Source organism: Gigantopelta aegis, chromosome 1, assembly GCF_016097555.1.
Source record: "Gigantopelta aegis isolate Gae_Host chromosome 1, Gae_host_genome, whole genome shotgun sequence".
Taxonomy (NCBI): domain Eukaryota; kingdom Metazoa; phylum Mollusca; class Gastropoda; order Neomphalida; family Peltospiridae; genus Gigantopelta; species Gigantopelta aegis.
This window is the reverse complement of record NC_054699.1, coordinates 9,410,804-9,435,349: the sequence shown is the minus strand read 5'-3', so window position 1 is coordinate 9,435,349 and position 24,546 is coordinate 9,410,804. Positions and strand designations below refer to the sequence as shown.

Here is a 24,546-nt window from a genome sequence, read left to right as displayed (position 1 = left end):
GACGTTTTATTTCTATGTTCTTTTGGTGATTGGTGTTTTATTTCTTTATTATAACTATTTATGTATATGTGTTCTGTTGGGTTTTTTGCGTACATATGTGCGTATGTATTTAATATAATAAATGTGGGAATTTGGCAAATGATGTCTTTTGCGTTATTTCTATAGTACAATACTTCTAGAAACCCATCCGACACTACGATATGCGCCTACGACATACACAATTGTCATTGTTAATGGTGACCATATAGTTAGCAGTATCTATCAGTATAATGCATTATTATTTCTATAGTACAATACTTCTAGAAACCCATCCGACACTACGATATGCGCCTACGACATACACAATTGTTATTGTTAATGGTGACCATATAGTTAGCGGTATCTATCAGTATAATGCATTATTATTACTATAGTACAATACTTCGACACTACGACATGGCCAACTATCATACTTAACACGCGTATAATGTGTCACAGCATGCCCCGTCTATCAGTCTAATAACTCGGCCCCGTGGCCGAGATGTCTGGGCCCAGTTGTCCCCCGGTCCGAGTTGTCTGGTCCCCATTAAACTTTTGTATATTAGAATGGATTCATTTTACATTCAGATTGTTTATTTTTCACATGAATTGATTGGGATATATTTGATTTCACTTACTGTATTGTAAAATATTCTTTCCTAAAGTATCATTTTCATATTTTTATCATTACCTGAAAGCAGTTTGGGACACCAATTGTAGTCACTGGATTCTCAGATTCCTGCCTTGGAGGCAAATAGGATTATTTGGATGCATTTTAATTAACAGTGAAAATATCTTGCACCATGATGCTTTTAACACCTATGACCTAATCAGTTATTTTCTATATTACAGACAGAAAAAAAAAGGTGTCACTGTCTGCAATGATTAGCCATAAAACTCTAAAATGTATGGCTGTCATTAAACATTTTGCTTCTTATGAAAGCTTCTTGTCCTTTGTGATCTAGGATCAAAGTAATTACAAACATTAGCTATTTTACATACAGTATATCATTCTAGAAATGCATGACCATTTTCACGTATTACATATGCAAATGTTTTTGTATAAACCAGGAAACAAGCTTTGTGACTTTCACAAAATGGCGTAGTGCGGTGAAGGAGTGTAGGGGTTTTGTTTTTGGAATTTGTGGCATTTCAAAGACAATTCTTACCTCAATCTAGAATTCTAGATGGTCCAAATAACTGTGTTGAGGTCAAAACAATAATCATCTGTTAAAATATGGTTTTGTCTAAAATGTTAAATGTATTTTTTTAACATTACAAACCATCAGACGACCGACCGCAGTATTTATGGTAATGAGTCGATCTCGCAACAACGCTATTATAACTTTCTATATAATATTAAATTGCAGATACATATTTGGAAATAAACAAATAATAAATGGAAATATTTCCACTAATTATAAATAAAATTGTATTTTGTAATGTACATTTTTGTTTTTTTTATCACGTGACATTTTGGGACAAAATGGCCGCTTCCAATGCTTTTTGGAGGATTGGAAGGCTTTCAAACGTGACAAGAGCGTCAACTCTGAGTGCAAGACAGGTTATTGTCAAATTTGCACATTAGTACATGTTATGTAGATGCAAAATCAACGTTTGGAAATATATTTTTGAAAAAGAAAACATTTTGTATTTGGTTTCTTTTCTCATTTTGCTTGACAAGGTCATTAAGTTGATTAAAAAATTGAATAGGCCCTATGGACCACAAACTTTTTTTAGAAATAAAAAAATATAGGGATTTTTTTTTGTTATATGTTAATTTTAACATGTCCCTAGATCATTAAAATTACATTTTTTATTCAGGGTAGGTAACTGTTTAGCAAAAATTTACAATATACAAATATATATGCATATCTATGTGTATGTAATATGTATATGTATATATGTATTTATATAGGCCTATATATATTTTTAACTAAAACTAAAAATTGGCACCATGAAAATTGGTTTTTAAACAAAAAATTGACTTTCTAAACTGGCTTCGTCTTTTGACAAAAATATAACCAATACTTATAGAAAAAATATTCAAAATTTTTCAGTTACAGTATATGTATATGAAAAAAAAGAGTAAAGTTTGTTTTATTTAACGACGCCACTAGAGCACATTGATTTTTTATCTTATCATCGGCTATTGGACATCAAACATATGGTCATTCTGACACTGTTTTTTAGAGGAAACCCGCTGTTGCCACATAGGCTTCTCTTTTACGACAGGCAGCAAGGGATATTTTATTTGCGCTTCCCACAGGCAGGATAGCACAAACTATGGCCTTTGTTGAACCAGTTATGGATCACTGGACGGTGCAAGTGGTTTACACCTACCCATTGAGCCTTGCGTAGCACTCGCCCAGGGTTTGGAGTCAGTATCTGGATTAAAAATCCCATGCCTCCGAACTCAGTACCTACCAGCCTGTAGACCAATGGCCTAACCACGACGTCACCGAGGCCGATATATATATGTATATGAAATAAAATATATTCCAATTGGTTAATGTATCAATTTTCAATCAGTTAATGTAAAACAATCCATTTTAGTAAACAGGTTAAAGGAATGGACAATTAAGACATTTGGCCAGGTATGCATAGTCAACAATATATAATGCACATTATGGCTTAATATCAACAAGTATAATGGTATAGTTAATTAATAAAACGGTTAAATGTGATGGCGGACACCCCTCAAATCGTAGTGCAGGGAAATTTCAGGGAATTTGAAATTTTGTCTGATTCAGGGAAAATACAGGGAATTTTATTTGGGTGTAATGGAATCTGGAAAAATATCAGGGAATTTTGTTGAATCCTATCTTGTTATACATGGATATGTATACAAAATCATGTAAATCTGTAATAAATCTAAGATATTGGTGTTTTGGATTCTTTTGTCTTTTTCATTAGGGTATTGAGTGTATGTTTCAAAGACTGTATTAATTTTTTTTATTGAGAAATCATCTGGTCACTACATCAAATTGTACCACCAAGAAAAATCCTACATATAGCACCCAAAATGCTAGAAGTCAAGTAGAAGGTTATACCAGAATTGTTATGTAAACCATAATCTTTATATTCAGCATGTAACTTTTACATGTAATTATAATACAACATAACGCCTAATGTTTTCCACATGGACCACAATAAAAAAAATTGTATTTTTATAGCTAGACAATATTAACAGTAACTGGAACACTAATTTTTTTTTTTTTTTTTTAAATTGAAAACATATTTTATTGCATATAAACAACAAAAGGATTTGGCACAAGTTTGCCAATTACTAGGCCCTCTCCTTTTTACATACAATATAATGGTGACAATTACTTAATTATAATATAATAGTAATGCATACATTTAAAATTTGTATACAAATGTATTTTAATAACAATCAAATTGAGGAAAAGGGGGATATTTTGAAAGAAACTAGAAAAGAAACCAAGAATTACATGTGCCTTCAAACTATTAGACTATTTTAATCAAAATGATGTGTTTGCTTAATAAAATGTTGAACATAAATATGTTTTTATTATAGAGATCACTTAAGGTATTTCGACCATATAAAAGCAGTTGTAAATGTATTGGTTGTACATGTTGTAATGAGTTGTAAAGAACCTGCCTCTGTTGCTAATATATTTTACAGTGAAAAAAATAGTGACTATTGTTTTCTGTGTGATATCCACGGTTACACGAACGATCTGTTGTATTCCCACATTTATAAAGATCTGCATCTAAGGCACTACACCAAAAGTATGATTGAACCTCATTAATTAACTAGTTGAAATGTACACACATATATATTGTCACAATTTTGTTGATTATGGAATTTGGAGGCTCTTGTATACAATGCAAAATCATAGATATCAGACAGGATTTTTTTTTTACAACAGGGAAAATAGTGGACATTTTAAGTTGAAAATTCTGTTGGTGTCCTGTAGATGTACGTCATATGTGCTTGATGGTAATGTTCTAACCAGCTTTTTCTCCATCATTCAATATATCTAGCTAATTCCTTCACGACAACCATCTATTTCCATTATAAAATGCTACCTACATGTACATTAGTATGCCACCAACATATTTACAATTTATGTAAGTTTGCTGATATTCTCAAACTCCTGACATCACAATATTCGACGTGTGAAGCATGTCACAGAACATTTATGGGTCATTTCTTAGCATATTATATTTTATCCTATAACTTACCTATGATATCCATGTCATAAACCCATGTGATAATTTAGTGTATTAACTCTGTTAATAATGGTATGCAAATTTAAAGGTATATGCAAATTTTGAAGGTCTCTCAGTAATAATGTGTTGCTGTGAATAGGTCATTTGTTTACAAGCCTGAGCATAATAATATTTAGTTAAAGTAATTTGTTTTAATCGTGATGACGTCATATTATCGATGGAGGCGACTTTAGTACTATAATTTACTAAATATTGTATGAAAATATTATTTTAGAAGTGTTATAGGATAAATAGAATTCACTACTCATGTTTTTGAATATGTAAAATATCAATCTCGTCTAGTTAATCAGTATTTGTCTCGGCAGAGCCTCGACAAATACTGATTAACATAGACTGTTGATATTTTACATATTCAAAAACACTTGTGACGAATCCTCTTTATATACCGATACAATTTAATGACACAGATGAAAACAAAATATGTTAAATAAATTATAGATGGGTGTCATGAAAATTACTCTCAACGCTATTCCAAGCCAATGAGAATAAGTCAGCCGATTATCCGCAGAGTTCAACACTTGTATAACATCTTTCGAACTGAATCGGGTCTATTAATAGCAAAAGCAATGTCATTCTAGTAACTGTAACTAGTGTCAGACAAATTGACCACTAATATATATGGATGGATGTTTACACCCCAGCACACAAAATAATACATCAACTATTGGGTATGAAACAAAGGCTGTTACCATTAACCGTGTATATTATATGTCTTGTTTTTTGTTATTTTCAGATTCTCTCCCTTGGTCTGAGACGTAATATTTACACAACAGTGTTCCTATGTAGGTCTGAGTTCCAGAGTAAGTCTGAGTACTGGAACGACAAGTCCGAAGCAGGTGAATCAGTAAGTACACGTGGCTGTTCTCAAATAACCGGGTTGAATTTAGCTTGGTGGTAGAGTGCTTGCCCGAAGGGCAGTGAATCGTAGGATTGATTCCCAGGACCTTTGTTTGTTCTTTGAAACCAGCCTCGATAGTGTCGTAGTTAAGCCATCAGACATAAGGCTGGTAGGTACAGGGTTCGCAGCCCGGTACCAGCTCCCACTCAGAGCGAGTTTTAACGACTCCGTGGGTAGGTGTAAGACCACTACACCCTCTTCTCTCTCACTAACCATTAACCAACTAACAACTAACCCACTGTTCTGGACAGACAGAGTCCAGATAGCTGAGATGTGTGTGCAGGACAGCATGCTTGAACCTTAATTGGATATAAGCATGGAAATAAGTTGAAATGAAATGGTCTTTGAAAGGGACAGAGAGCAGGATGTAGCCCAGTGGTAAAGTTCTCGCCTGATGTGCAGTTGGTCTACGATCAATCCATGTCGGTGGGCCCATTGGGATATTTCTGGTTCCAGTCATTGCACCACGACTGGTATACCAAAGGCTGTGGTATGTGCCATCCTGTCTGAGAGTTAGTGCATATAAAAGATCTATTGCTATTAATGAATTTTTTTTAGCAGGTTTCCTCTTTAAAAATGTCTTCCCACTGCCTGTGGAGGTGGGATATAGCCCAGTAATACAGTGCTTCGAATCAGCTCAATGGATCATTCTCTGATTGGGTGTTATCCCATCCAGTGCACCATGACTGGTATATCAAAGGTTGTGGTATGTGCTGTTTGGTCTGTGGGAAAATGCAGATAAAAGATTCCATTGGTACTAATAAAAATATGTACTCTTAAGACTTTGTCAGAATTATCAAATGTTTGACATCCAATAGCCGATAATTAATAAATTAATATGCTCTAGTGGTGTTGTTAAGCGAAACAAACTTTTAACTTTATTTTGAAAACAACAGGACATAGCTGAGTGTTAAAGGGTTTGCCTAAAGAGTGATAGGTGGGATGTGCAGGAGTTTGAGCGCTTGCAAATAATTTGACTGGTACCACTGTCTTCTATCATATCACTTTCTTGTAACATTAGGTTAAGAACCAGTCTAGATGTAGCAGAATGTGTATATACATGTAGTTTGTATATAGTTTTTATAAACAACAAAGTTAGGTTTTAACATTTTACCAAGCATTGGTTCAGCGATCACTCACAGTCCTAAACAGGTCCATGATGGAACCAGTAATCCATGGTTTGGTACATCACAGATTGTGGTATGTAGCATCCTGCAGACAACTTAAATTTAGTAGAAAATTGCCGTAATGTGCATACAAATTATTTATTGTCTTTTGCTGTATTTACAGTGTAATCAATTGTGTAGTTAATCACTGATGAAACCATTGCACCACTGTTGTTCGGAACAGTCTGTGGTATGTCTCTTTAAATCATGAAATATTAGCATTTTGGATGGCATTGCTAATTTCACTAAACTAACATTTCCTGATTTATAGTTATTGACAATTCATCGATTGGGCTCTATCGACGGCGATGTGATAATCCAAACCTCAAAAAATTGCGAAAATTATAAAAATTTTCATGTAATGCTTGTGCAATTCTGTTTTTTGCGTAACCCTTTTTTTTCCCCCAGACATTATAATTATATTTAGTTCATGATTTACATAGTCATAACGGGATATGCATATAAATTAATTAGGTTAACTGAATTAGTTTTGCCAATTTTCAGGGCTCGGAGGCCCTGTGATCAATTATAAAAATCTTGTTTTTAGTAAACTTATGCAACATTATATTTTGACCTTGTTATGTACATTTTACAGCTTTCTTTTTTTTCTTTTTAGAAATTTGACAAAATCCTGATTGCCAACAGAGGAGAAATAGCGTGTCGAGTGATCAAAACATGCAAGCGGTTGGACATTAAGACTGTCGCAATACACAGCGATGTCGACTCGGTGGCTGTAAGTACAATCAAAGACCATGCACTGGTGTAGGAAGCAGGGGAGGGGCATGTACCCCCTCACACTTTTCTTGATCCAGTAGCAGCAGTGATGGTTATATATATTTATATTTATATATATGTGTGTGTGTGCCCCCCCCCCCCCCCCCCCCCCCCCCACATTTTGGCACCTTTCTATGTCACTGCCATGGTATGTGCTGTTCCCATTTATGGAAAAGTGCATACAAAAGGTCTCTTGCTGCTTTTCCTCATCCAAACCAGTGCCCCACGACTAGTATATCAAAGACTGGAATGTGCTATCCTGTCTGTGGGATGGTGCATTTAAAAAGTGCATATAAAGGATCCCTTGATACTAATGTAGCGGCTTTCCTCTCTAAGAATATATATTAAAATTACTAAATGTTTCACATCCAATAGGAGATAATTAATAAATCAATGTGCTGAGTGGTTTCGTTAAACAAAACAGACTTTAACTTTGGTGCATAGAAAAGATCCCTTGTTACTAATGGAAAAATGTAGCGGGTTTCCTCTCAAAGACTATATGTCAGAATTACCAAATTTTTTATATTCAGTAGCCGATGATTATTAATGTGCTCTAATGGTGTAGTTCAACAAAACAAAAATTTTCCGAAAATTCTTTCTCTATTGTGACCAATATGTCAAAATAACCATATGCTAGACACCAAATTGCCACAGTGTAAAATGTGGCGAGGTGACTCATTGAATAAATATTCCTTTTGTTTGTGTTTTAGGTGCACTCCATCATGGCGGACGAAGCTGTGTGTGTGGGTGGTGCACCGTCCAACCAGAGTTATCTCAACATGGAGAAGATTCTCGAGGTGATCAAGGATACAGGCGCTCAGGCTGTGAGTTAAAAACACTAAATCAAGTTATCATGCAGTGCAGGGTTTGAAATTGTGGTCTGCCAATATCAGTCCATTTGTAGACCTAACAGATGAAATAGAAATTCAACTACCAAAAAAATCACCAGTAATTTTTCAAGAGACCAAAAAAAAAAAAAGATTTCAAGAGACAGATGTGTATGTACGATACCAGCCTCCGTGGTGTCATGGTTAAGCCATCAGACAAAAGGTTGGTAGGTACTGGGTTCGCAGCCCGGTACTGGCTCCCACCCATAGCTAGTTTTAACGATTCAGTGGGTGTATGACCATTACATTCTCGTCTCTCTCACTAACAACTAACCCACTGTCCTGGACAGACAGCCCAGATAGCTGAGGTGTGTGCCCAGGACTTGTGCTTGGACCTTAACAGGATGGAAGCATGAAAATAAGTTAAAATGAAAATATGTACGATTACCACATCTGCCGTTTATCTCATGAGTTGGTTTTATTTTAATGTGACAATGTTCTAAAATATACCACAGAGGTCCTGACAAACTCAAACCCTTCCCTAGCCCCAGTGGTTGGGTAAACTGACATTTTTTGTTTCTATGGCCATTTTGTCAGTAGAATCCAAATCTTATGGAATTTTTTACCTATCTTGTCGTTTGATATCGGCTGATGGCCAAAATTCAAATTGATGGCCAAAATGTATAATTCTGCACAACATTATGGTTTTTTTAAAATATACTTTGGCTTGTAAATATATGATTTCTTATGTTTTTCAGAATGCTGATTTCAAATAAGATGCTAAAAATTTGTTATGAAGTATGGATTAATGAATTTATTTATAGAATCACATTAATATTGATCAATATTATGTTGTATTCGATCTTCCAGGTTCACGATCCTAGATGTATAGAGATTGGTTAAGTTCTCCTTGTTTCTGTCCTGTACTTATTTTGTTATATATTAAATTGATAAAGATATGCAAAAGGAAAATATGAGAACTTGATGGCTGAATTGACATACGAATGTACATTAAAAGTCACTACCAAACTACAAAATGGGGAATGACGAGAATGGTATACTTATGCAAGAAACCAAAGAAAGGAAAGAAAGCTATAATTTTAGATACTTCGTATAATCTAATAGCTAAGATATATTTATAGTGAATGGATAAATCCCTTTATTGATCTATGGGTTTTGGTCAGAATATGAAGAAAGGCTATGAAGAGAAATTTAATTTTTAAAAAATGGTATAAGAAGGTAAGGACATTTAATGATAGCATGAACATGAATGCCTATGATAAAAGAAAAAACCCCGAAGAGTATTGAAGAGAGCCGACGCACGATTTTGGTTTAAAATGACAGATGAAAGCTACACTGCAATGAGGAATGTAGGACATCGGTATCAAGTTCCTGGGAGAAAAAAAACCCAAGAAATGTGAGAAGGAACTAAAATAATCATTCTAGAATTTAAAAAAAAAAAAAAAAATAATGAGACTTATAAGCACTATATTATAAATCGAAGAACCTAGTGACTTAGATCCAGACTTAGATAGTATAGTCTTAACTCCAGTCATGTTGCTTTACCAATGAATTTCTTGCTCCAGCCAGCACACCATGACTGGTACATCAAAGGCTGTGGTATGTGCTAACCTGTCTATGTGATGGTGCATATAAACGATCCCTTGCTGCTAATCAAACAGAGTAGCCCACGAAGTGGTGACAGTGGGTTTTCTCTCTCAATATCTGTGTGGTCCTTCACCATATGTCCGACGCCATATAACTGTAAATAAAATGTGTTGAGTGCATCATTAAATAAAACATTTCCTTCCTTCCTTATCAATGAGCAAAAGAAACAAATTAATTTTTAAGCATCTCATTTATATGATAAGGAATTAAATGCAATTATATCTTCAGTTGTCACTATTAGGACAAGTTAGAACAATACTACCAGGTGTCTTTTATATTCTAAAGTGTATTTAAAGATTTAGCTTGTCTACATTTGTTTATCTACAAGATTATTACCAGTACCTACAGTTATAAATTTGTCCTTTGGTTGCGTTCGTACATACGCATATCATTCTTTATGTGAGAATACCTCTATTAGATTTGAAGTCCCATTCCTTTTTATACAGTGTTCCATCCTGAAATCTGTTTCACATTCTTAACGTCTTATTTTGAATTTCTATATTCATTTACTCATCATAGTAATTTTATTCAGACAAATATAATACAAATTTTGTTTTTCTGTCTAGCCTTTACATTAATATTGTTATTATTATTAATTGTTGTTGTTATTGATGTTGTATGTTTGTTTTTATCTGTTTGCTGACACCAGTTTGTTTGGTAATATACAATAAATTGAATTGAATTGAATCATCAAGGAATAAAACAACTGCGGGATATTGGATGGGATCTCTGAGAACTGTATAAAGAACTGCAACCAATCTTTAAATATGGGATCTGGCAGCTGGACGATTGACTAATAAGTTGTATATTAGTGAAAATTAATGTGATTCTATTACCTTGCCAGTAAATATCAATATTCATGCATCAGATCACATTTTGGACATCATATTTGAGATGAGCACCCAGAAAAAAATAACAAATCATATATTACAACCCATAATGTATTAAAAATAAACATAACGTTGCGAAAATTGTCATTCGTGGCAGACATTTTGAATTAGTACTGTTAACCAGTGGTGGATCCAGAAAATTCATTTGGGGGGCCCCAGTGACATTACGTGGAATGCCAAGGGAGTTTTGGGAGAGGTTTGGAGGGGGATTGTAAAAAATAAATAAATAATATATAATAAAATTATAACTATCGCAAAATTTAGGGGGTCCTGGACCAAGATGTGATCTATATGATGATTATTTTACTGAAAGGAATCATTTTCCAATGTCTTTACAAAAAAGCATTGCCATATCGATAGTACAAAAGAGACATGGGGTCAGAATTAAAAATTACACAATCAGAGTCCTTTCAAAAGGTGCTTCTAAAGTCAAATCATGGAACAAGACGTCCTCAGTAGCGTGTGTGACCACCCCTTGCAATAATACATGCCAAAAGACGTCTCCTCATGGATGTCATCAGTCGCCGGATGACGTCAGCAGGAATTCTGCGCCAAACATCCAACAAAACCTGTTCAAGCTGCTGTCGATTTGCTGGGAGAGGAATGCGTTGTCTCAACAGTCGATCAAGATGCTCTATGGGATTCATGTCTGGAGAACATGATGGCCAAGGCAATACGTTGACGTTAACTTTGTTGAGATAATCCTGAACAAGTCTGGCTGTATGAGGTCGTGCATTGTCCTTCTGCAAAAGGGTACCCCTAGGCTGTTGACGCAAGAATGGCACTACAACAGGTTGCAACACTTCATCCCTGTATCTTTGACCAGTCAGATTTCCATGGATGATGAGAAGCCTTGTTGTCCGTTGACCACAAATACCGCCCCATACCATGACACTGCCTCCACCAAAAGGGTGCACATCTTGGATGCAGTTCGGCGCCAGTCGCTCTCCCCTACGTCGATAAACACTAACTTGGCCATCATTTCGGAACACGTTGAAGCGACTTTCAGCACCCTTTCCCAATCACGCCGCTGCCACCAACGTACAGTTCGTGCCCATTGTGATCTGCATTGACTGTGTAGAGGGGTCAAGGCCATTCCACGGAATGGGCAGAAAGCTCTGATACCAGCCTTGCGAAGTCGTTGTAAGACTGTTTGTCTGCTGATGGGGTGTCCCAGTGCCGTCGCCGCCATTGACATCGCCATCACAAATCGGTTCTGCAGGTGGATTGTCCAGATGTAGCGGTCTTCAGCTGGCATTGTGACCCTTGGTCTTCCCAATCTTGCACGGTCTTGTGCCTGGCCTGTCTGTTGATAACGGCTCAACAAGTTGCTAATGGTGGGTTGACTGCAGTTGAAGGTTCTTGCAGTATGCAATCTACCGTTGAGAGCCCCCATATCGGCCATACCGATAGCTCTGTTGCGTTCTGCTTGGATAAGTCTCGGCATCTCTCTGGTGTTCTTTTTGATACTGCTTCCTTGCTTTGTCCCACACCGGTATTTATGCAACAATCATGCACAAGCATTTTTAACATTCAAATTATGCTGTTTTTCATATTTTTCTTGACTTAACGAAATGCACTAAATCCGGAAACAGTGACTTTTTGGAAACACAGGGTGTGTTTTGGCGAATGTTTTCTCATTACTTTCAAACTTATTGCAGTATCTTTAATTCAGATAAACTTATTTTAAAAGTGATAAGTTTCTTTTGCCTGTTAGTTTATTTTACTTCCTGTTTCATTTTATTTATTTATTTATTAAGGTTTGTATATATATATCCAATTAAGGTTCAAGCGCTGTCCTGGGCACACACTTCAACTATCTGGGCTGTCTTTCCAGGACAGTGGGGTAGTTGGTTGGTAGTTAGTGAGAGAGAACAGGGTGTAGTGGCCTTACACCTACGCATTGAGCCCTTAAGAACTCGCCAGTACTGGGCTACGAACCAGTCTGTAGTCCGATGGCTACACTGCGCCACCAAGGCCAGTTTTCCTGTTTCAAGGCCTGCCATGTAAATTTGTAAAATATTGTCGGCCATTACTGCCTTTTGTGTTGCTTTCAGGCAGTGACAGCAGCAATGAAAAATAAAATATAATAAAAGTAAACTTTTAAATGCATTTTTTAAATTTAATTTGATTTTGATTTTTTTAAATTCAGATTTTTTTGGTAAAACACATTGAATAGGATGGTGGGCAAGACATTTAATTCTTCAGAATTCTTGTTTTATCCTTAAATTAATAATTATTTGCAATTTCTTGCTTATAGAGAGTTCTCTGTTTTTGCTTCTATTGTAATGAATAAGAGCCTTTTTAACAGCAAAAGTTACATATTAAATGCATTTTTTTGTTTAGAATATGTACAGTGTGTTGTCTTAATGTTTGTAGTAACACAAACTGAATTTTACCTCTGAATAAGTTCGTAAATACAGATCTAACAGAAATGAAGTTTGAGCTTCAACAAATATTAAAGCAACATGCATACCCTAGTTTTTAAACACTTAGGCATATTTTTGACTATTAGAGCCATTTTTGATAATTGAAGTCATACTTTACTTAGATTTTATGGTTTAGATTATCAATTTTCATACATTCGAAGTGTTTTTGGTCATCCTGGTGTTTTTAATATCACAAAATGCATTTCTCATATTTTTAAAAATGCACGTTTGTCTGAGAAATAACAGTTATGGAGTCGAGTTTTAGTCTATTTTTAGAGGGTATTTCACCATTTCAAAGTCAATTGTAACTTTATCCAAATGTGTTGTTACAGGTTTGTAGATTTATTAAACTTAGTGTGCATTTTCATGGGCTGAAACTTGAGTCTGTCCCTTTAAGACAACCAAAAAATCATTGTATATGGTTACATTTGCTGAGGTAATTTTATTTAAGGTGCCTCTATCCATATCTGGTTAAAGTTACAGGTGCTAAAACTTAAGTTATGTCTTTGTTTCAGGTACATCCAGGTTATGGGTTCTTGTCGGAAAACACCGTGTTCGCAGCCAAACTGGTAAGAGTTTTAAACATATAGTATTTTCTGAGAATGTAAAATATTTCTTTATTCCGTGACATTTCTACAAATCTTCAAATAATCTGTTGATGACTGAAATTTTGATGAAAAACAATACAGAAATAACAATGAATATCAAAAGAAGTTAAAGTTTGTTTTGTTTAACGACACCACTAGAGCACATTGATTTGTCAATAATCGGCTGTTGGATGTCAAACATTTGGTAACTTAGACATATAGTCCCAGTCAGTGCTCCACGACTGGTGTAACAAAGGCCGTGGTATGTATTATCCTGTCTCTAGGATGCTGCATATAAAATATTCCTTGCTGTTAATCAGAAAGAGTAGTCCATTGTGTGGCAGCAGCAGGTTTCTTCTCTACTTATTATTGTGTGGTCCTTAACCATATGTCCAACATGATATAACTAATGAAAATGTGTTGAGTGTGTTGTTAAATTAAACATTCCTTCCTTCCTTCCTTCCTTCCTTCCTTCCTTCAGCTGTTCTCCTTTTATTGTTTATTACATCAGCAGAATGGGAGGGTGACAAATAGAGATTATTATATGAGCTTGTGTGTCATACTGATTTTACGAAACAAGTGTCAGGAATTTTGTATTGCCTGAGCGAGAGCAAGATTAATATACAAATCCTGACACAAGTTTCGTAAAATCAGTATGATACATACGCGAGTGTAATAATTTCTTTATTATTATTGTACATTTTTTATGAATAACAAGGGCCGTCTCAATTTTTCATAATTTTTCATATTTCACAAGTACAGTCTGAGCTGCGACTGGGGAAACAACGTCATGTTATGACGTCGCTTCCCAAAATTACGTCATTACACTTGTTATTACGCGTGTGCTTCGTATGATTATTATTAACCAGGTTATGTTGAAACATATGAATAATAAAAGTGAGGTCTTGCACCAGTGTTCAATAATAATGGAAGGTTTCACAACAGTGTTCTAATCTGGCATATACTACATTGTTAAAACGAAAAAGAAAAAGAAAGAAAATGGTTATATAATCTTTCTTTTCCTTTCTTCCTTGTTTGTGAATGTTTTAGGCAGAGATTGGGGTTAGTTTTATCGGCCCCAACAGTGACTCAATCAAGGCGATGGGTGACAAGATTGAGAGTAAACGGATCGCGATGAAGGCCGGTGTCAACATGATTCCTGGACACGATGGAGTCGTCGAGGATCCGGACCACTGCGTCAAACTGGCCAATGAGATTGGTACGTTTTGTATCTTGTACTGTGTTTAACATGGTTTCATATATACATGTAGTTATTTATTACACTCTCTCTCACTCTCTTTCACTCTCTCTCTCCCTCCCCTCTCTCAGTCTCTCAGTCTTTCTCTTTCTCTTTCTCTCTCAATATCTGCCTATTCTTTCTCCATGTCCACTCAATAATCTAACTATCTCTTTTTATCTGCCTCTCTCTCTCTCTCTCTCTCTCTCTCTCTCTCTCTCTCTCTCTCTCTCTCTCTCTCTCTCTCTCTCTCTCTCTCTCTCTCTCTCTCTTAATTATTTAGCCACTGCTATTTGAACTTAGTTTGTATTAAAAGAAAGAAATGTTTTATTTAACGACGCACTTAACATATTTTATTTACGGTTATATGGCGTCAGACATATGGTTAAGGACCACACAGATATTGAGCGAGAAACCTGCTGTCGCCATTTCATGGGCTACTCTTTTCCATTAGCAGCAAGGGATCTTCATTCTGCACCATTCCCACAGACGGGATAGTACATACCACAGCCTATGATACACCAGTCGTGGTGCACTGGCTGAAACGAGAAATAGCCCAATGGGCTTACCAACGAGAATCGATCCAAGTAGTTTGTATTACTATACAATCAAAATTGTTCTGCAAAAGTGAACACAACTAAGCTGGTTTGAATTCAGTATTTTTATTTACAAAATATTTAATAATTAACCTGATATGTTGTAAAATACAAATCTTTTATTATTATACATGTAGTAGATTTAAGAAGAATGAACTGTAATATTCTGGGTTTTTTTTTAGAAGATTGAACATTAGCTTGTTATGTGTTTTTAAATCAAATTGTACTCCTGTTGTATTTCAGGTTATCCAGTGATGATAAAGGCGTCTGCAGGAGGTGGTGGAAAAGGAATGAGGATAGCCTGGAACGATGAAGAGGCCAGGTGATTTACCAATCAGAAAAAGACCTAGTCACATTGTTTTTTTAAACTTTGAAAATATACCAGAGGAACATTTCAACATTTAACTCTTTTGGTTTAAACAGTATTTATTTCAATTAAAAAAAGTAGCTGACTGGCCAACAGGAATTGGCCTATTTGACTAGGTTGGTATTTAAAGCACTCACCTGTGATTCTTGGCACCCTACGCCTGTTACCAGCCCCGGTCGGACTGCTGGTACTCCCTTGCACCTATCAGTGTGTGCAGTGCCCCCTCCAACCCACCCCACCCCTTTCCTGTCCTGGACGGAGGAGCCGGTACCTGTGCCCAGGACAGGCGTGTGCTACAACAGCTTGCTCTGAATGTGCACGTTAAACACTCTGACCTGACCTGGCCTGACCTGATTCTTGGCTTGTAGGATTAAGCCCCCTTTCACAAATTGCAAGTACATTAAGACATTTTTTAGTTCTAAAATAGGGGCGGGATGTAGCTCAGTGGTAAAACGTTCTGCTGATGCACAGTCAGTCTAGGATCGATCCCCATTGGTGCAACCCATTGGGCTGTTTCTTGTTCCAGCCAGTGCACCACAACTGGTATATTAAAGGCCGTGGTATGTGCTGTCTTGTCTGTGGGAAAGTGCATATAAAAGATCCCTTACTGCATTAGGAAAAATGTAGTGGGTTTTCTCTGATGACTACATGTCAGAATTACCAAATGTTTGACATCCAATAGCCGATGATTAATTAATCAATGTGCTCTAGTGGTGTCGTGAAGCCAGACTGAAATTATTGACCAAAAAACACTTCACAAAGCCTGTTTATGTCTTACACACGTGTAACTACATACATTTGCAATGCTTAAACACCTGCGATTAAGAAAAACAGACTTCCTATAAATTCGGTCCTTAGTGGACATTGTGCTTTCGTGTATGTGGGATGGTGCATTTAATGGAAAAAACAAACTGTTGACAAAAAAAAGTTATAAATATCACACATTGAAAAATCGCTGAATTGGTTTAACGATATCGGTGTTCGACAAATGTTTGATAAAGTATAATAGTAATTTAATGCAGTTGATCATTTCCACTAGCCAGGGACCGAGGGCTAGTGGGATTGTCAAACTCTGCGGTAAACAAACCAAACTTTATTCATATGTCATCTAGGGCAGGTCATCTTGATAGATAAGTATGTCAAGACATATTACCTTGCATTGCTCTTGTTGATTTTTTAGTTCTCTACTGGGCCAACTGAATGGGACTATAGGTTTCATCTCCATCATTCTGCCTGTCTGTCCATTTGTCTGTTGCACATATAGTTTTCCAGATTTGTTTTGACAAGATATTGAGCTGAAATTTTGTGTATAGCTTTATCATGTACTGTCAGGGTTTCTGCCAGAGGGTAAAACGGGTATGGCGCTATACCCACATTTTTTGGCAGATTTAATTTTTTTAAGTTGAATTTTTTGAGAAAATTAATTACTCTTATCATTACTTTATGATTTTTCTAACCCTAAAGTTAACCCATTTTCTTTCTGGCGGAGGCCCCCCCCCATACCCCCCATACCCCCCCCATACCCCCTGTTTGCTGTGGTTGCATTCAGTTCCACAGCGCCATACCCAAACATTTCTTTCTGGCAGAAACACTGACTGTGACAGATCAAGTTTGACTTTTCATTGTGATTTACCCATTATTGACAGAGTTATGGCCCTTGAACTTAGGAGATATGAAAATTTGTATTACGAATGCATGTAATTATGACAAATTTGTTTCAGACAAGCTTTCCGACTGTCAACGGAAGAAGCGGCTTCTAGTTTTGGAGATGACCGCATGTTGATAGAAAAATACATAGATAATCCACGGCATATTGAAATTCAGGTTGGTTGTCTGTCTAGTAGTATTTTTATTATAACATTTATTTATAATTCAAACTTATGTATGGACGGCTTCATGCTAACACGCTATGCCATTCATACAGTGTGTAAAACGTTTTTGGTGTTTATCATCGCATGAACGTCAAAAATATAATGTTCAATTCTTAAATAACAAGATTTACAGGGTTGCTCAACAAAGGGTGGGATATTGCTCATTTAGTACAGTACTCACCTGATAGGACCAAACCTCTCAATGCCCACGACTGCTATATCAAATGCCATGGTATATGCTGTCCTATCTATAGGAAAGTGCATGTAAAAGAAAATCCCTTGCTGCTAATGAATAAATGTAAATGATTATGTGTGAAAATTAAAAAATAGTTGACATATATCAGCTGATTGTTAATATGTAATGTAAATTGGTATACTTTAGATGTGTCACTAAACAGAACAAATAAACTAACTATCAACAAGTGTTAAAATCACCATAGTATTGTTGAACACCAGATAGCTGTAGTTTAAGATGCTAAAATCTGTAGTCCAGTCCTTTCCTTCATTAACAGGTCTTGTCAAGACAAATATATCGGGCACGGATCCAGGAGATTTTGCAGGGGTGGGGTCGTAAATTTATTTATACAGTCAAACCTGTCTAATACGGACCCTGAACAAATCAGAATCCTGTGAAAACTGGCCAAGTTTCATGGTCCCAATTTTTCTAAATTCTAAAAATTGACCCACCATATAACAAATCCTGTCTAAATTGGAAAAATATTAGGCCCCTCGTGGGATCCGGTTTAGACAAGTTTCACTGTTCATGAGAAAAAAAAATTAAAATTAATTTACTGAATTAAACAATTTGTTTTGGAAGCAGAGAGGGTCGAGCCCCCCCCCCCCCCCCCCAAATCTCTGAAACTTCCCACACATATTACCCCCCCCCCCAAAAAAAAACAAAAAACAAACAAAACAACAACAACCACCAAAAAAAACCCCAACATGCCTGGATCCATCCTGCAGCTTATGCCTATATTTGTTGTGCATGACATAGAATGTATTTCGTTTCACTTGTTGTTTTAGGTTTTGTGTGATAAACATAACAATGCCATCTGGCTAAACGAACGGGAATGTTCCATACAACGACGCAACCAGAAAGTCATCGAAGAGGCTCCCAGGTGCATACACTTTTAATTCCTCCTCAGTAACAAATTGCCTGCTGGGAAACACACCTGTAATTAAGGATTGCTGTTTCTTTTACAAGTGTATCTTATGAACAGATGGGCAGGATTTAGCTCAGTGGGTTGAGTGCTTACTTGAGGTGCTTGTGTCGCAGGATCGAACCACCTCGGTAGATCCAGTCAACTGTTTGAGTTTTTTCTCATTCCAACCAGTGCACCACAACTGGACAAAGGCTGTGGTATGTGCTATCCTGTCTATGGGAAAGTGCTTATAAAAGATCCTTTGCTGCATTAGGAGAAATGTAGCGGGTTTCCTCTGATGACTACGAGTCAGAATTACCAAATGTTTGACATGCAATAGCCGATGATTATTTAATCAATGTGCTCCAGTGGTGTTGTTAAACAAAACAAACTGATGAAGTCAGTCACATAAAATTAGTGCAAGATGGGAATTATTCTATTTTCTTGAAACACTAATTATAATATGTCTTGGGACATTTCTTGAAACACTCATTATAATATGTCTTGGGACATTTCTTGAAACACTCATTATAATATGTCTTAGGACATTTCTTGAAACACTCATTATAATATGTCTTAGGACATTTTTTGAAACACTCATTATAATATGTCTTAGGACATTTCTTGAAACACTCATTATAATATGTCTTAGGACATTTCTTGAAACATAATTTTTTTCTATTTTTAGTTTATTTCTTAAAACACTCTTATTATATTTTCCTCTATATTTCTTGAACCACTATACTATGAAATCCTTTATTTTCATGGGTTTAAATTAAATTTTACTTTAAAAACACATATTTCATTGGGTATTTAAATTCATTGATCGAAAAAATAGTCTCATAATAATACATGTATTATATTTTCATTGTGTTCTTCAATTCAATGTACTAGTCCACATATTACACATAAAATTGACCATTATGAATAAAGGTAAATATTATATTTTCTAGTACATTTCTTGAAACATTATTATTATTTATAGTACATTTCTCGAAACATTATTATTATTTCTAGTACATTTCTTGAAACATTATTATTATTTATAGTACATTTCTCGAAACATTATTATTATTATTATTTATAGTACATTTCTTGAAACATTATTATTATTTATAGTACATTTCTTGAAACATTATTATTATTATTATTTATAGTACATTTCTTGAAACATTATTATTATTATTATTTATAGTACATTTCTTGAAACATTATTTATAGTACATTTCTTGAAACATTATTATTATTATTATTTATAGTACATTTCTTGAAACATTATTTATAGTACATTTCTTGAAACATTATTATTATTTCTAGTACATTTCTTGAAACTTTATTATTATTTATAGTACATTTCTTGAAACACTATAATTATTGTATTTTCTAGTACATTTCTTGACCCTGAAAAGCGGGCTGCTATGGGAGAACAAGCTGTGGCCTTAGCAAAACAAGTCGGGTACGACTCGGCAGGTAACAGACATTTTTTCTTTTATAATCGGGCCGGGACGTAGCCCAGTGGTAAAGTGCTCGCTTGGGCATTGGGCTATTTCTCGCTCCATCCAGTGCACCACAACTGGTACATCAAAGGCCGTGGTAGGTCCTATCCTGTCTGTGGGATGGTGCATATAAAAGATCCCTTGCTGCTAATCGAAAAGAATAGCCCATGAAGTGGTGACAGCAGGTTTCTTCTCTCAGTATAATATGTGTGGTCCTTGACCATATATCTGACGCCATATAACCATAAATAAAATGTGTTGAGTGCGTCGTTAAATAAAACATTTTCCTTCCTTTTGTAATCAGAGTTACAACCAAAATACATGGTCTGTACTGTCCCGTGTGCAAGTCGAGGTATATTTTCTAGGAATATATTTATATTGACAGCTGATGAAAATATGTTAAGTATTGTATGTCAGTAATGTCTGATTGGCTGTTTGGACGTTTAGGCTAACCAATGGGATTACAGGGAAAGTGCCATAGGCTAGAGGTCAGGTTAAATGTTCATGAAAAGAGAAAACGATCCACAATTCTTCAGTTGGATAGCCATTGAAAAACATTCCTTTTCTAATACTAGTAAAACCATTAGATAAATCTTTCTTTATTACCCATATGGTTAAAAACATCTTGGTACATATCAAAGTGATACGTCCCACTAGAACACCAACTGGGATGTAACACTTCGCGACATCATCGATTGGCACACTACAACCTGACAGGATCATCAGCTAAACGAGTTGAGTGATATAAATTAAGATCGATTATGGGTAATAAATAGGATATTAAACTTGGTACCATTTCGTATCATGTTTATGTCACTAGTGAAACAATTTTCAGTGTCACTCGCTAAAGCTTGTGACAATTGAAAATTATTTCACTCGTTTCATAAACATGATACAAAATGGAAGCTCGTTTAATATCCTATAATTTCCAAATAGCTGGTGATTAAGCAGTGTAGTCTGGGGTGTCTCGAAAACATTTCTTTTTTTAATACATATACTAGTTAATGCAGTACTGGTATTTCTGGTATATTAAGTTGTGGCCAATGATTAAACAATGTATGTGTGTGTCATTAAAAAATATATATTTCCCAAATGTAACTTAAAATGTAATTATTTCCTCTGATGACCGAATGTTTAACATCCAATAACCGATGATTAATAAATCAAGGTGCTGTAGTGGTGTTGTCAAACAAAATAAACTTTTAAAACTTCCAATAACCGATGATTAATAAATCACGGTGCTGTAGTGGTGTTGTTAAACAAAACAAACTTTTAAAACTTCCAATAACCGATGATTAATAAATCAATGTGCTCTAAAGGTGTCGTTAAAGAAAAAAACTTTTAAAACTTTTCCTCTTGATGACCAAATGTTTGACGTTTAATGATTAGTTAATCCATGAGTTCTAGTGAAGTTTTAAATAACAACTAATGTTTAAAAAGCATTCTGGTTTTTTGTTGTTGTTTTTTTGTAGGTACTGTTGAGTTTCTTGTGGATTCAGAAAAGAACTTCTACTTCCTGGAGATGAACACGCGACTCCAGGTGGAGCATCCCATCACAGAGTGTATCACGGGCATCGATATCGTCCACCAGATGCTCCGAGTAGCCAAAGGTTTGCAGTTTCAGGGTCATATCTAGTAGGTTTGGGGTTGGAGGGGTAGTTCTCTCATAAAAATATAAACATGTGACAATCTTTTATCACCGGCATCGATATCGTACACCAGATGTTAAGAGTAGCCAAAGGTTCATAATTTTAGGGTCATATCTAGTGGGGTGGGGGTGGGAGGGGTAGTTTTTTAATAAAAATGTGAAAATGTGACAATCTTGCATCACTGGCATCGATATCATGCACAAGATGCTGCGAGTAGCCAAAGATTTGCAGTTTCAGGGTCATATGTAGTGGAGTAGGGGTGGGAGGGGTAGTTCTCTCATAAGAATATGAAAATGTGACAATCTTGTATACCGGTATCGATATCGTCCACCAGATGCTAAGAGTAGCCAAAGGTTTGCAGTTTCAGGGTCATATCTAGTGGGGTGGTGGTGGGAGGGGTAGTTCGCTCATAAAAATATAAGCATGTAACAATCTTGCATCGATATCGTGCACCAGATGCTGAGTAGCCAAAGGTTCTCTTTTTTAGGGCCATATCTAGTAGGGTGGGATGGGAGGGGTAGTTCTCTCATAAAAACATGAAAATGTGACAGTCTTGTATCACCGGCATCGATATCGTTCACCAGATGCTAGGAGTAGCCAAATGTTCAGTTTCAGGGCCGTACATAGTTGGGGGTGGGTGGGGTGGAAGGGATAGGTCTCTTGTAAAAATATGAAAATGTGACAATCTTGTATCATCGACATTGTGCACCACAATGCTCAGAGTAACCAAAGGCCATATTTGGGGGTGGAGGTGGTGTGTAGAGTGTGTTGTGAGTGGTAGTTCCTAGTACAAGATATGAACATGTGAAAGTCTTGTATCACTGGCATCAATATTGTACACCAGATGTAAGAGTAGCCAAAGGGTCATACTTAGTATTTCTCTCATAAAAATATGAAAATGTGACAAAATTATTTTTCAAATTCATCTTCTTCTTTTTCTGTTTATCTTATAAACGAGTAATAATATCCAGTGAAACTCCTCAGAACATAAAACCTCAATAAACCAGAATACCCTCAAAACCAGACATTGTTCATTGTCTCTTCTTAAATCTCGGTATGTAACAGAACCTCTCTAAACCATATACATGTACTTTTAAACCGGACATTTTAACTGGTTCAGAAGGGTTTACACTATTAAATTTGATTGAAATATGGAGTGTCTCTTTTGCAGGATTTAACCTGGATTCTGACAATTATTAGCAGTTTGGCGAATTTGGACAAAAAGTTTCTTTAGCCATGTCCAAGTTGCAGTTAGCCTAACAATAATCAAATTAAATCTCTCATTTACTTTGCAGTGTTTCTGCTAGAAAGATTTTTGGGTATTTACAATGTGTGTGCTGAATGCAAGCCAGTCAATAGGGGGTATATGGGCCTCCCCCAGAAAGAAAATGGGTTAGGTTTAGGGTTAGGGTTAAGAAATTCATACATTAATTTTGTCAAAAGGACTTTTAAAAAATCTGAATTTTTTTAGGGTATGGCTGGCGCTATACCCATTTTATCCTCTCTGAGGTATCGAAATAGTGCGAGCCAGCGAAAACGGCGGTAGATCTACAAACGGCTCATGTTTTTTCAGTTAGCTTTTTTGTACAAATTAATTATGAAATAAATTTACCAAATTCAACTTGAATTAACATTTGTTGAATGTCAGCTCAAGCCCTGCTTTTGTGTGTCTCTTCAGGTCATTCTCTTCTTCATAAGCAGAGTGACATCCCCATCAATGGCTGGTCGTTCGAGTGCAGGGTTTACGCTGAGGTGAGATTACAAAGTATCACTTCAAATTATTTCATTGTAAAGTCTCAGTAAAGTAAAGTAAAGTTTGTTTTATTTAACGACGCCACTAGAGCATAATTTTTTATCTTATCATCGGCTATTGGACATCAAACATATGGTCATTCTGACACTGTTTTTTAGAGGAAACCCGCTGTCGCCATGGTTTGTGCTACGCTTTTTACGACAGGCAGCAAGGGATCTTTTATTTGCACGTCCCACAGGCAGGATAGCACAAACCATTGCCTTTGTTGAACAAGTTATGGATCACTAGTCAGTGCAAGTGGTTTACACCTACCCATTGAGCCTTGTGGTTTGGAGTCGGTATCTGGATTAAAAATCCCATGCCTCAACTGGGATCTGAACCCAGTACCTACCAGCATGTAGACCGATGGCCTAACCACGACGTCACCGAGCCCGGTTGATATATAAAAAGCCAAAGTTTGGCTGCTTACCGCCATTTTGTCTGCCGTCAGCCATTCATCTTCATCTATTTGATTGTGCCGGGTTGAATGGAATGACACGTTGGTTATCACTTTGTTCACTTCATTCAGAGCATTCATTTTCCCATTAAACGAAGATATCTGAAGCAGCCTGAAGCATATGATTTCAATAGAAATTTAAACATTACTTTCTACCAGCCTGTAGACCGATAGCCTAACCATGATGCCACTGAGGCCGGTCCAATATTTCATTGTAAAGTCTCAATATCAAAAAGATATATTTAACAACGCACTCAGCACATTTTATTTATGGTTATATGGCGTCAGACATATGGTTAAGGACCACATAGATATTGAGAGAGGAAACCTGCTGTCACCTCTTCATGGATTACTCTTTTCAGTTAGCAGCAAGGGTTCTTTTATATGCACCATCCCAAAGACAGGGTAGTACACACCATGAC

The 24,546-nt window shown here is 36.0% G+C and overlaps 2 protein-coding genes across 3 annotated transcripts in view; one reads left to right on the top strand and one right to left on the bottom strand.

Annotated features, from left to right (window-relative positions):
* Positions 1-1,321, bottom strand: part of LOC121370411 (probable ubiquitin carboxyl-terminal hydrolase FAF-X) — a 71,640-nt gene extending 70,319 nt beyond the window's left edge. For both annotated transcript variants that reach the window (XM_041495625.1, XM_041495634.1), the window contains exon 1: positions 1,188-1,321. The gene's annotated coding sequence lies outside the window, so the exon portion shown is untranslated. The remainder of the gene's footprint in view (positions 1-1,187) is intronic.
* Positions 1,322-1,504: 183 nt separating this feature from the next.
* Positions 1,505-24,546, top strand: part of LOC121370406 (propionyl-CoA carboxylase alpha chain, mitochondrial-like) — a 50,083-nt gene continuing 27,041 nt past the window's right edge. Inside the window, exons 1-12 of the mRNA XM_041495612.1 lie at positions 1,505-1,582; positions 5,012-5,122; positions 6,959-7,075; positions 7,827-7,940; positions 13,446-13,499; positions 14,568-14,736; positions 15,594-15,672; positions 17,439-17,541; positions 18,612-18,706; positions 20,118-20,200; positions 21,699-21,836; positions 23,554-23,627. Of these exons, the coding sequence (XP_041351546.1) occupies positions 1,505-1,582; positions 5,012-5,122; positions 6,959-7,075; positions 7,827-7,940; positions 13,446-13,499; positions 14,568-14,736; positions 15,594-15,672; positions 17,439-17,541; positions 18,612-18,706; positions 20,118-20,200; positions 21,699-21,836; positions 23,554-23,627 (1,215 nt within the window). The remainder of the gene's footprint in view (positions 1,583-5,011; positions 5,123-6,958; positions 7,076-7,826; positions 7,941-13,445; positions 13,500-14,567; positions 14,737-15,593; positions 15,673-17,438; positions 17,542-18,611; positions 18,707-20,117; positions 20,201-21,698; positions 21,837-23,553; positions 23,628-24,546) is intronic.